A 14,339-nucleotide genomic window follows, 5' to 3' on the forward strand; every position below is an offset into this window, starting at 1 on the left:
CAAAAGAAAGCAAAACACAATCAAACAAACCAAAAATCCAGATCCAGTAAAAATAACAAAGTCCTTAAGCAAAATATGAAAAGTGTATGATTAATAATAGTGAGGCTAAATTAGAAATTGCATTTGGGACACAGAGAACCTCAATCCCATCTCTTCCTTCTTCCATCCCTCTACTGTCAGGCTCACCAGCCTCAAATGCACGCTTCCTTCCACTGGCCTTGCTTCTTGTTTTGCAAAATTCCCAGGCAATGAGCACTATGGCAATAGCATGCATAGGTGAGATGTGAAAATATTCAGGTCTGGTGGAGTTTAGAGTAATTTCATCATTTGGGGGGTGATACAGCAATCTGGCTGGCAGTGGTACTGTACTTTATGAAAAAGAAATAAGTTCTTAAAAGCAGTTGCTTCCAATAATTTTAGAAATTAAATATTGTGTAGACTCTTTAGAAGTTTGGAAAATTCTCCTCCAGCACAGCAAAGTGTCAAGTAAATGTAACTTTGTTCTTCACAGCTTCTTGAGAATTTAACAAGACCACTTGAGATAAAGCAGGACCCTGCAAATACCAACACGCTTGAATTGCATTAGTCTCTGAAGCAAGTTGTAATTCACTTCCTGGCCCTGTGGTTGACATATAATAGGTGCTCAGTAAATGCTTGTTGAATGAATGAGCAGAATAAGAGGGAGTGAAGCCCACTCTCTCTAAGTCAATATAGTGTCGCTGGGCTGGGGCACCTAGAATGGTGGTTCTTAAAGGAAAGTCACCACGCCAGCAGGATCTTATCCCCTCACCCCCACAGAACTGGAAATTATAGGCTGGGTTTAGCAAGCTGTATTCCACCAAGTCCTCCAGGTCATCCTGATGCCCACTGACAGCTGAGAACCACAATCCAAAAAGATTCCTTTGCAAAGAGGTGCTTTTTCCTACTAAAGCGAAGAACCCTGCTCCTGTAATTCCTTTGCCATCTCACTGAGAAAACTCCCAAGACCAAAACTTTACCAAATCTTTCTCCTCCCTCCCTCCCTCCCTCCCTTCCTTCTTCCCTTCCTTCTTTTCAATGCTGGGGACAGAGTCCAGGGCCTTGCACGTGTTTTCCTACAGAGTCACACTCCCAGCCGCGCCAAGTCTTACTCACGAACCATTAAGGTGGATTCAGTGTCACACAGGCAAGAAGAGATGTTCTCAGCCCTGCGCGGTCTAAACCAGCAGGAATTCAGAATCCTGGAGACTGCCCACAAATGCAGACATAGTGGCTTGTGCGTGGCATTCAGTATTGGAACTGGGTAAGAGGCAGAAGAGGCCCAGGAGCCTTCCCTCTGCCTGGACTCTGGTTTCCCTGCGCTTTCCCATGAGCGATTATGTGGGCCTTAAGATGCCCTCCTGGGAACACACTGTCCTGTCGAGGGACCCCGTGACGAGAACAGCATTGCTGTTTGGCGAGCCATTCGCCACCTCTTCCCAACACAGGCAGCCAGTGTGCCAACTCCGTGGCATGAACTGAAGCCGCACTCTTGCCTGATAGAGTGATCTAATTTAAACAAAACTTTTGCCCAAACTGAGCTCAGCTTCTAGCATTACTGTAGAGGGCAAATTATCCCAGTTTGCCGGGGACTGTCTCTAGTGTTAGACTAAAAATCTCACACATTGAAACAAAATCTTTCTGTCCTGGAGAAACGGAATTTGGGCAGACCAGGATGAAGAATACCAAGGATAAAATATATCCTAAGCTTCCCTTCTGATAGCTAACCTGATTTGCTGCTATGGGTGACAAAAAGTTAGCTCTGAGAATCTAGAAAGGCAATGGAAAATGACAAAGTACACGGCACCAACACAGTAGCCGGTTAAAAAACGTATGCGTGATTTCTTCAGTGGCTGTTGGGTAGACAGGTGACAGAAACTCGAAGCCACAGCACTAAAGCCCAGTGCCACACACGTGTTCCCTGGTTGCTCTCACCAGACCCTGACACTGTTTACTGCCAGCCACGACCCCTCAGGAGCTGGGTAAAATACCACTTGCTCCTCAGCATCTCAAAAATTTAAGCTGCAGTGTTATTAAAGTTACTATTAGCAAGTACAACAATCTTTTGACCTTCTTAACGCAATAGGATTAAGGTGTGCTCCCAGTAATGAGAGATAATCAAGAGCAGAGCCCCTCACTAGTTGAAGTCTAACAGGAAATCCAGGGGCAGGCAGCAGGTCACAGAGTTAAACTTCACCCTCAGGAAATGTAAGTCAAGCCTCCGGCACCTAAAGTGGGTAACACACACATGGGAATTCCTGCCCTCTCCTTGCGGGTTATTTCCACAGCCCCCGGCCCACCCAAAGGAGAACAAGAAACGAAGAAGGAAAAGAAAAATACATGAGCCCTGTGCTGAGAGACAGCACAGAACCCAGCACATGAACTGAAAGTTGCCACGGCTGAAGGCCACTTCATTCAAGGGTCGGTGGTCTCCGGCGATAGCTTTGCCTTGCAGTCCAGTGTGATCTCTGTTACAATCACACCCCAGATACTAAGAATAGGAATTGAAATTGGTACATCCTGGTGTGAAAGGCGGGTTAGAGGTCTTAGAAAGTGTCCACTCTTACATAGACTATCTCAGTTCTGGATGATGACTAAAGTTGTTCTCAAGCCCGAGGCTGGAGGCTTGCTTTGAAAACATAACTCACATCATGGCACTCCTGTGCTCAAAACATACATTGGATCCTCACTTCAGCGAGACTACACCCTCGCTATCCCAAACGGAGACCGGGGCCAAACCCTGAGCAGCCCCAGAAACTCCTTAGAGCTGCAGCGCCCAGAGTCTCCTATTCACAGCCTTCATCTCAGCCAGGGCAGAGGGCGATTTAGGGCATTAACAAGCCCAGACCCGCACTGCCCAGCTCCCCGCTCCCCACAGTCTCCCCTAGGCGCTCTCAGCCCCAGTCACGGGTTTCTTTCTGCTCCTCAGCTATTTCTGGCTCTCAGGGCTCCCGAGGCTCCTCAGGGCTTGGCCTCAGCTGTTTCCCTCCCTGGAAGTCACACAATGAGCTAGCTCATTGTCATCAAGCCTTGACCCAGGCTGAAGCAGGACAGAACAAATAAAACTAGGTCAAAAAGAGACAAGGAGGGACTGGGGATATAGCTCAGTGGTACAGTGCCTGCCTGTCAAGCCTGAGGCCTGAGTTTGAGTCCCGCTACCCACACACACAGGGACAAGGAAATCAAGATCTTAAAACTGTACTTTTAAGAAAAACTGCCACTATATATATATATATGTATGAATTATACCAATAAACTTAATTTAAAAACTCAAAAAATAAAATACAATACAGACAAACTTGTCCTAAAAAAGGGTGAGTTAAATTTTTACATTTCAGCCTTGGGGACCTCAGAGATTCAGCCTGGTGACAAAACCTTGAACTCTCAATGAAGTCACCCTGATCACCTCCTTAAAAATATACACATGGGCCACTCCTCATCCCTCTTGCTGTGCCTTCTCCCCATGATGCTTGCACTTCTGACATCCCATAGCTTGCTCTTTCTTTTTCTTTCTTTCTTTCTTTCTTTCTTTCTTTCTTTCTTTCTTTCTTTCTTCCTTTCTTTGTTTCTCTCTCTCCCTTCCTCCTTCCCTCTCTGCTCTTTCTTTCCTTCTCTCTCTGTTTTTCACTGTACCGAGGGCCTACACACTTAGCTCTATCTCCAGCCTTCATTCTATTTTACTTCATTTGCTATTGAGGCTGGGCTGCAACTTGCCATCCTCCTGCCTCAGCCTCCCACAGTGCTGGGATTACAGGAGTGTGCTACCATACCCTGCTGAGTTATTTTATTTATTATGGGTGTTGTTTTTCATTTGTCTCTGTCTGCCAGAGTATAGCATCGTGTGAGCAGGAATTTGACCATGTTGTTTACTCTTGTCACTGGTCCCCAACAGGATTAGTAAAGAAACTCAGTGATCTCATTTAGAGTAAGAAGTTTCGAAAAGGTCAATTTGATATTGGCACAGCTCCCAAGTGCATGATCATCTTTACAGTAATTTCTTGTTATTGTAGTTTACAAAAGTATCAAACTGTGCAAACTGGAAAACAATCAACTGGGGCAAAAAAAGATGATTTTACAAAACAATTTGAAAAGTACTGGCCAAGGATGTTTTCAGGCACTTAGTAACAGTCCATAATTATTTTTAATAAATAAAGAGAAGAACAAATGCCTAGCAAATAAATGTTCACATAGTAAAATTGAGGACCAAGTCTATATACATTCCTGTCAGTCCTATTACATAATTTAACTGGGTGGATTAGTGGCAAAGTGGTTTGTGTTATGCACTTCCTAGGTATGCTGTATTTTTCTCTGTGTGAGAGATGAATCAGCACACATAGGCCAGCTGGGGACACTTCTGACCCTCTGGCTAAAGGGGCAGACAGCCAGGTCTGAGTCCCATGTACAGACTCCTCTGCATGGCTTCTCTGAGCAGAGCTTGTGACTGGCAGCTTTAGATCAGTTCCCAGCCCCTCACCCACCCAGGGTCCCTCAAGAACAGTGAAGTTAGTCTCACTACAAGTTAGGAGGCAAACCTGCTGGAAGTTAGTATGTGTCTGCTTTTTAAAGGTCACAGCTGGTGTGGTGGTCCATACCTGTAATACCAGTACTCAAGAAGCTGAGGCAGGAAGATCATCATCACCAGTTCAAGGTCAGCCTGGACTACGTAGTAAGAGTCTCAACATACGTACATACCAACATACATACACACATACATCACAATGCTTTCCTTTGGCCTCCCAATAAAACAATGAAATAATGAATCATTTAAGGCAAATAATGAAACACACAGCCCTAACTTGCTAAAATGTCTCTAGAAGATACTCTCTTGTTTCTATAACTGATAATATGAACAAAACAAAATTTTTTGTCAATTCACCTTTGTTGCTTTCTAAGGGAAATTTGGCTCAGATGTAATATTTTTTTCCTGTCTAAACTTTCTTTCCTTCCCCGCTACCCAAAACATCAGCAATAAAATGAAACAGCTTGGATTATCATAATTTGTTCCACTAGTACATGATATCTGTTTGGGGGTGACCAGGAGACAATGTATTTTGTTCTGGGATTATTAAAAATACATTTAAATTTTTCTCTAACTTGTATATTCAAGTACAGTTTCATTCCATTCTTGTTTCAATTATATTTCATCACAGCTTTGGAGGCTCAAGAATTCAAAAACCTAAGCCTGGAGCTGGGGCTGCAGCTCAGCGGTAGATCCCAGGCAATGTAAAGTCCTGGCCCCATCCTCACCAAGAATCCTGGGGAAGTAGCTCAGCATTAGAGCATTTGCCTAACATGCACAAAGCTCTGGGTTCAATCACCAAGACTGTAAAACTAAATAAAGAAAAACAAAAAGAGCCTAGCCTAAACTGTAAGAGGAAAATTTATAACTGTGTAGCCATGATCCCAGAGAGTTTACAAGCTACATGAAAATAACTACAATACAAGGTAGGATGAGGTTAAGGACTATGTTCAAAGCCAAAGGCCACAGAACCAGGTGGGAAAGGCCACATAGGGCAGAAGGACAGCATGAACAAAGTCACAAAGGAGAGAAAGAACTTCCCAGGCACGTCAGGGAATAGAGAACAGCTTAGGGAATCTGAACTATGGAAAGAGAAAGAGACATCAAAGAAAGTAGAGTTAGAAAGGAAGATTAGGACCAGAGCAGAGAAAGCCTTGACTGTCAAGTATAGAGGCTTAGTGTGGATGCTGGGGTGCTGGGGATGGAGGCAATGAACTGTTGTGCTCAGGTTATGCTTAGGAAAAGCTTCTTAGGCTTCTGTGCAGAACAGAAGTTGAAAGAGAAAAAGAATAGGGGGGCACTTAGGATGCTTCTTGAGTCATCTGTAAGAAAATCATAATGTTAATTGAAATGAATCAGACACACAAGCTTAACTATCACATGGTTTCTTTTATACAAGAAACCCAAAATATAAAGAGCAAAATAAAAGATAGATAACAGAAAGGAGGCAGATACAACTTTCTCAAATGGAAAGGGGACCAAGAGACAGAGGGAGGAAAGATGGAGAGGAAGGGAAAAGGATGAAAAGAGGAATTATGATGTGCTGTGTACATGTACCAACTCCACACAGGAAATGTAAACATCGTGTACTGCAAATGTGTACTCAAAACAAATAAATAAACAAATAAGTAAAACGAGTTCACAGCTAAAAAGAAAAAGAATGTAAGGGAAAGTAACCATCAGGGTGACAGTAAAAAATGGTTTTGAATGGAAAGAAGGGGCAGTTGTGAAAGGAAGAGCCTAAGAGCCATTTGTGCAAAGTCCCCAGTAAGTTTAACGTTAGAGGCTATTTTTCTAAAGCCTGGAAAGATGATCTTAATCCAACCTAATGTTTTCTACTTTAATAGCTGTTAATTGAAATGGAGTACATTCTTTATTCTTTGAATTATTCCACCACAGTATAGTACCTTACAGTAAGAGCTTTATCTCCTGCTCTATTAGTCATAGATTTGTATAATTTTATCAATATATAATACCCACCATAGCCACTAACATGTGATGAATGTTTTCTGTGAACCAGGCACTATGCTGTGCCTTTCACTGACACCGGCACATTTAATCCACCACACAACTCTCAGTTTATATGTGCAGGCACTGGAGTAAAATATTACCTACCCTGATTAACACTACCCAGAGGAGCAGAGATTTGAACCCAGGCAGGCCTGACTCCAGAACCTGTTCCTTTAGCTATTCAGCTGTACTTTATTTTTCTTTTCAGGAATTACACATATGTTAAAGATGACTGCCACAATAGAACAAAGACCACATGAGATAAACAGTAAGATGATAAATCAAAACATGTCAATAATTACATTAAATATAAATGTGCTAAAACCCAAAATAAAAGATAGAGATTGCCTATTTGGATAGACAAAAATACCAAGCAAATTCTTGCATAATGGATTCTCCCCTTCCACACTGTGTTTTCCCTAAATCCTTTTCCTCATTGTTCTATTCCTACTTCTGCCTCACTATGGTCTTACTCCTCAACACTGTCTGGTTACTAGGACACGGTGCCTGTGGTAGGTCTATTACTTGCTGCGTATCACTGTAAAAGGGTCTGCTATAAGAGATTCATCCTCTGGCTTCTCTAAGAGTTTAAATTCCATGTGAACTGAAGACATAACACATTTACTCTGCATTTCCCACTTCATATTGTAGTGCTTTATCATATAAAAACAGGCCAGAAAGAAATATGGATAGACTTGAGAAATGACTTTATCTTTCAGAAAAATGTATGATTTTGTCATTGAGTGTAATATCAATACTTAAACTGAAAGGTTTTTATCCTTGGAAAAGTCCACACAATCCTAGTCTCTTCTGGTTCATAAATATTTTTATAATCTGTTTTCTTTATTTTGTCTTCCAAAAGAACCAACAATTATAGCCACCTACAAGCCTGAAACAGACTTCTACCATATTCAATAGCAGGAATTTAGAAAAAGGACCAAAAACACTCATTTCCCAAGGTGTGTGGCAAGATAGCTGTCCACCTGCTGAAAGAATGGCTTCATGGCCCAAACACAGAACTAGCTTCTAAATCCATATGCTTTTCCAACCCCAAGATTTTGGCCCTGAGCAACCTGCTCCTGTAAATCTTTTTACCTTTCCTTTAACAAAATTAAGTTTTAGAAGCCTTCTAATTTGAGGTTCTTCCAAAGACTGGGAAAAGTAGGGACAGTGATATGCATTATCTTCCCTCAGAAATGTAAAGTTAAAAGGCATGAGCAAGCAGTAACTTTATCTTTAGTGCAAGTTTTGCTTCTAGCCTTTATGGCTTCCCAAACCCAAACTTTCTGCTAACATTACTATTTCATTGAGTCCTGCCTTATAGATAGTCCTACACAACGAATTCACTAAAAGGTACACAAACATGCAGATGGAAGAAGCAGCATTGGATTCCACTCATCCTTCTTACCAGGTTTACAAGAGGCTTCCTGGGGGCTCAGTCCTTGGGCATCTGTGGCAGCATGACCTGTCTGAGATGATGCATCAGTCCCGGCAAGTGAGCTCTTAGAAAGAACCAGTAAGAAAAACATTATTTTTATCCTCTGATGAAGCAGCCTTAAAGTCGTGGCTCCATTAAACTAAGGGCCCCTTAGCCCTCTAAGGGGAAGAGGGTAAGTGTACTGGTCCATTTATATGCAGTGCCCATCTCCCCCAGAATTAAGTGAAGGTCCCCTCCTAAGGGCAATTAAAAGCAAAGTCTCAACACCTTCTGCTTCATTCATTTATTTCTTCCTCTGCACAAGTTAACCTAGCCCCCTCTTAAATTAATTATAATCCAGAACAGAAAACAGCCATATGCTGATTTTTACCTTTACTTAATTTTTATCAAGAAAGAAACAAGAAAACCTATAGGAAGGTATTAATCTACTTAACATTTCTAAGTACATCATCCAAAGGATTTTGTTTTTTTTAATCTTACATATGCTCAGCAGAGTTACTGGCAAAAACTGTACATTTTCTTCATTTCATCCTTTCAACATCAAATAGTAGGCAGCAAAAATTGGATCAGACTTCAAAGCCTGCTGTGGGCTCCAAGTCACAGAGAGACGCCTCCATTTCACATATTGAATTCGAGCAGGATATCAAAGTGCTACCAAAGAACCTCGGGTCCTTACTCAGAAAGAGGCTCTACCATCTGCGGAGTGGAGTGCTCACACAGATCACCTCAGGGAGCAGCTAGCATTTATTCTCAGCAGCATATTTCCAGGCTTTTGATTCTCCTCTTCACTGTACCTCCCTGGCTCTCTCCTGAACCAGAGTTCTTTAGCAGGCTGGGCTTTTGTCTCAAAGACTTCAAAATACCACTAACAGGTTCATGTTTAGATGGCCCAGCCAGGCAGCCACAGGCTTTGGGGCATGACATGGACAGTTCTGAAGGCAGAGAGTGGGGGTTCTTTGAAATAAGATGTCCAGCTACCTTATAAGCATGTCCTGCGAAGACATCACGCCCTCTTGGAGAACTCTGGACTTGTAAATGCCTGAAAAAGTAACAATAATTTTTAAAAGGCTTTAAAATGATAGTCAAAAAAAAAAAAAAGATGATTGTTTTCCTCCAAAGAAGTACAATATATACCGTTTTCTTGGTACCCAAGCCAGTGCTTGGTCTCCAGGCCACTGTCACCATAAACAAATGCACATCCCGGTCACTGTTGCTCCTCTGTGTTACAACACATCCACAGTGTGCCTGAGGCCCTAGGTCCGAGGAAACTGACCCTGCAAAGCTGTGGGATTGAGTTTGGGGTACTGAGCATTATCAGGCCTCCACAAACTTCCCCAAGAAGACAAAAAAATTGAAAGACCACATGGCCTATCCCACCACTTTCATTGCTCAAGAATTTAAAAGAGGTTCTGAAGTCAAATGCTTGGGAATGCCACAAGGTACATAGCTTGAGAGGATTCCTAACTTCAGGAATACTCTTTTAACAATCACAAGATACATTTATGGAACTTTACCGTGGAAGCACGGGCTGATGCAGGGTGTCCCGAGGTCAATGGACCAGGAAGTTTACAGTGGTAAGCAATTACCATCTGGTGAAATATTAATTATTCATGGAACAAAGTTTGGAAGAATCAATTGTGCTTGATCAAACATGTAATTGTGTTTGATCAAGCACAATTAAAATAGTAGCATGCTATTTACACACAATTAAAATAGTAGCTTCTCTAAAAATGCCTTTCAGATGGAACCCAGCAGAGAGGAAAGAAAAAGGTGAGCTGCCTCAGCATCCTTGAACACACATGCCTGCAAACCACACACACATGTTTGTGCACACTACACACAGCCATGCTCACATATACACAAAAACAAAAACTATGGGACTGGATAATTATTCTATAGCATCCTGGGTTCTCACCTTTCTCATGTATACAATGAAGAAATTCAGATAAGTTATTCCTAAGGTCTCTTCCACTACATTAACCATCTTATTTTTTACTTAAACTGACAAATTCATTTCACTATTTGTGAGCCCTTTGTGGATATTATCTTCAAAATGCATCTACATATAATAGCTTGTAAGCAATATGCCTATTAAAAATATCACATCAATACCTGCAAGGAAAGGACTATAATAAGACATTTATTTGTGTCCATATTTATCATGTCTCCCACAGTGGAAAGTAAGCTCAATGAATCGGGCCCTGGGATTGCTTTTTGCACATTCTGTATCAGCATCTAGCCCAGTGCCTATTGCTGAGTGCTCAATAAATATTAGACAATTTCAGTGGACTCCCAAGATATGAGGTGATCTGTAATAACACCCTTGAAATTAAAATTAACTGGTAGTAATATATAGCACTTCATATTTTTAAAAAATGCTTTTAAGAATCTAGTGAGAGCCTCACACCGTTTGAGCCAAGCACTTTAACTACTACACAGATGAAGAAACTGAGGTTCAGAGAGGTCAAGGGATTTTTCCCAGGTACCATAATGAATAAATACCAGGGAAAGGTAAGACTTTGACCCATGTTTCTCTGGCTCCAAGTTCTCTGAACCGTGATGCCCCCAGAGATGTTCCTCAGTCTCTGAGCATCAGCCCAAGGGGCCTCCCTATGTCCAGCCTAAGCAAGTCCCAGGGGCCGTATGACACTTATAGGACAGGTGCATTCCAAGCTATACTGGGAGGCCTGATAAGCTTTGGGGGAAAATCCCAGGAAATGAATTTGGCTGTTCACTTACTACTTACTCTGCAAACCCTACCTTTTCTGTCCCCTAAAAGAGATTTGAAACTCTTGAGTACTCTACTTTTAAGACCCATAGACAATTCAGATGCCTTCCAACTCTTGCTGTGGAATCACTGAGCCACCTGTCTCTCTCCTCATTTAAGCCTTTCGAAGGATCTGAGGCAGCTCAATATAATGTTCATATGTGTTGCTTGGCTTGAAAAGACAAGCTGTACTGTGGTGGTAAGGGAATAGTGCCCATAGGCAAGTAGATTAGAAAATATTTCGTTACACAAAGTTAAGCGGGATTCTTTCCTGAGAAGCTTTCCAGAACCATGATAACATATCAACAAAACTCCAGGAGAGGAAAAGAACAGGAAACCATTCCTAGACCTTAACAGCAGCCCCTTCTCCTGTGGAGTACCCTGAAGGACTCCTGGTTCTCAGGACACACCTCGGGAAACACTGACCTGAGCAGTTCTTTTCAGAATAAATTTTAATTTGCTTTTTAAGAAACAATACAAGTCAGTTTTCATCAAAAGTTTAATTGCCTCAAATTCCTTTTCAGTGATTTCATTAGGCTCTTTCACCACACACACATACACGAGAATGTTAGCAAGTGGACAGCACTCCGCAGTGCACCACCAACCATATACGAAAAGCACAATAACAAAAATCATTCTTATTGCATACATGCGTGCCACCAGGCACCAGGCAAAAAGTATGTGCACAGTTTTCCCATGTAATACAAGCAATAGGATGTGGATTGATTATGAATTTGTTATTTTGCTGTTGTTTTGCTTTTTTGGGTGTAGCAGGGCAGTCTACCACTCAGCTGTATTCCCAGCCCCTCCCTCCCCTGCTTTTGAAACAAGGTCTCATTAAAATCTTGACCTTGGTGGGACTTGACCTTGTGATCCTGTTGCTTCAGCCACTGAAAGAGCTAGGATTACAGATGTGCCCCACTCTGCCCAGCTAATTGATTCTGTTCTTAGACTCATTTTTACAGATGAGGGAGTTAAGGATCAGGAAGCTAATGACTTGCCTCATACCATAACTGGTAAGCAGCATAGCATAAGACCTGCACACTCTGGAAAAGGAAATGCGAAGGGGAAATTGTGGATTCAGGCAAGGATTTTCAATTGCTGATAAAATGATCAGACAAGCGGTTGATGGGGACCGAGACCATATGGTGCCAAAGTACTACCATACAGATGCTCCCTTTCAGGGCACAAGAAGAACAATCCACATGGGGAAATCAGAAGGCCAACATTTTAATCCAGTGCTGAGTCTCAGGACCACTAATGCCAAGACAACATTGTCTTGGGAGGCAGACACCTTGAAGTACTCAATACTCCTTGGTATGTATTTTTTTTTCCTTTCAGTCAAAACATTGAACCTGAATCTAACTGGGACTTTAGATCTATCTTACAGTTTACACAAAACACAGGGCGCAGAAGGATACAAGGAAGCAGGCAGATAAATACACCAGGGCAGCTAAATTAGAGGATAATCTGTCCAATCTCTTAAAAAGTCAGTGTCATGAAAACCAGGACTAAGACATACAATTGGATATAAATGGACACTCTCATTAGATCCTGACTTGGACAGTTACTCCTAGGATAATTGGGAAAATTTGACTATGCATTGATATTAGACAAACATAGGAAATTATTCATTTTTAAAGTGTGATTCTATTTTTCAACGTGGTGGAAACTTAAAAATAAGTGTCCTCTGTCTTTCTTAGGAAACACAGGCTAAGGGGCAGAAGCGGTGAATCTGGTTATCAAAGGGTGGTGAACAGGACCTAGCTCCAGGACGCCCTGGTCTCTCAGAAGCGGAACTAAAGTCTAAGCAGATCGCCTCCAGGGCTCAGCTGCTTGGCTCAAGTCTGTGCACTGAACTGCGCATTGCAGGGGGGAAAGGAAACTCTCACCGTTGAGAAGCCTTCTGCTGGGCATCTGCCCTGAAAAAGCCCCCAAAGGAAACCCACATCTAATTCTCGCTTAAACCCCAAACCCCATGTGACCGGATGAGGGGCGGGGAGGATGCTGGCTCCTGAGTAGCTGCCACTGGGAAGGCTCAGCCCCTCGCTTCCTCCACAGCAAAGACCACGAGGCCAGCTGGCTCTGTCATGCCGCGCTGGCGACACTAGGTGAAGCCACCGTGGTCCAGGGACTGGAACTCAGCTTCACAGGCTCCGAGATTAAATTTGTCAGTTCACTGAGGGATGATGCTTTTGGGGGGAGCTGAGCTATACCACGCAAACTCAGCAAAGCCGTACTGTAAAAGTACAGCGCCAGCGTGGGATTTTGCAAGGAGTAGTAGGCTCTGGATTGTACTTGTTCCCTCACTGCCAGATTTTTTTATGTACTTGGGAGAGCAAATTACCCAGTGGAATTAGAGCCAGCAAGAAGGATGCTCTCGGAGGATGTATCCGATCTGTCAGGGTTTTCTGGCACCTGGCTTTTTCACACTTTGGAGTTAGAACCAGTAACTTTTTTCCTCTGTGAGAGTAGAGACACAAGAGAGTAGAGAGTAGAGTCTCCATTTTCTTAGCTTCCTTAAATGACATTTTCTGTGTACTTTTTATTAACTTTAAGTATCTTAAGATGGTCTTATCTTTTACCCATTACAATAGCTTCTAGATGAACCAAGAAATCCATTAGTGCCTCACACTTGACAGTATATTCTAATTTCAAAACAGGATAGGTTGCAGCTCCTTCATTGTGGGTCGGTTTTTGTTAGCTTCCTGCTGTCTCTAAATTTGGGAGCATTTTTCAATGCAAACTCGTGTCTCAGTCAGTGCCCTGGAAAAAAGGCTTATCAGCATAACCACGCAAATTTGTTCCTGCTTCTCTGATAGCCTTGAATAAGAATCTTTTGTATATGGAGCTTCTACAAAGAGGTCAATTTCTTGCTCGCAAGAAGCAGCAGCTAGACCACCATACGGAGGATAAGCTGGAATGAGGATATTTGCACTGTGTAGAGCCCTGGGGCCTTGAGAGAGGCAAGTTTCAGATAAGCAAGTCATATAACTTTCCTTATGAAAGTTATTACCAGGGGAGATAAGGAAAAACGCAAATATCTTCAGAATCAATCAGGTTCAATACATTCATACCCTCAAGGTAAATGAGACATTCAAGAAATGACATCAAGGGAGAGGACACTGCCCTTTGTTAAGATCTCCCACCAAGCACTAACAGAATTTCCATGTGAACTGGCTGCATATCTGATATAGAATCTGAACTTTCTAAGGGCTGCAGGTATAAAGGTGGAGAACACCAAATCTGTCCCTGTCGCTATAGCACTGTCGCTATATGCACTGTCCCTGATTTGCCTCAGCATGTTCTTACTGCCTCTATGTATTTAAATAGCTTTGAAGACACAGGGAAGTGGATAGTATTAAGATAATTTCAGAAGACTGCAAATTATCACAGTAAGTTCAAAGGCACCCAAAATGTGTATGCTAATGAATCTTTTTTACAAAAATTATTGTCTTTCTAGAATGCTATAGGATTTCTAGAATGCTTTTTTTTTTGTATCCTTTTCCCTATCACCACCACACACACACACACACACACACACACACAATTTGTCATGCAACCACATCAGGTTGTATTCATGTTTC

At 42.2% G+C, this 14,339-nt stretch overlaps 1 protein-coding gene across 1 annotated transcript in view; it reads right to left on the reverse strand.

Moving 5' to 3' along the window:
• Myo3b (myosin IIIB) overlaps positions 1 to 14,339 on the reverse strand; it is a 417,836-nt gene that overhangs the window by 73,488 nt on the left and 330,009 nt on the right. Inside the window, exons 31-32 of the mRNA XM_013518810.1 lie at positions 8,964 to 9,024; positions 7,956 to 8,049 (exon numbers count right to left, since the gene is read on the reverse strand). Of these exons, the coding sequence (XP_013374264.1) occupies positions 7,956 to 8,049; positions 8,964 to 9,024 (155 nt within the window). The remainder of the gene's footprint in view (positions 1 to 7,955; positions 8,050 to 8,963; positions 9,025 to 14,339) is intronic.

The sequence above is a fragment of the Chinchilla lanigera genome, unplaced genomic scaffold, assembly GCF_000276665.1.
Source record: "Chinchilla lanigera isolate Chin_1 unplaced genomic scaffold, ChiLan1.0 scaffold00048, whole genome shotgun sequence".
In the NCBI taxonomy this organism is placed as follows: Eukaryota; Metazoa; Chordata; class Mammalia; order Rodentia; family Chinchillidae; genus Chinchilla; species Chinchilla lanigera.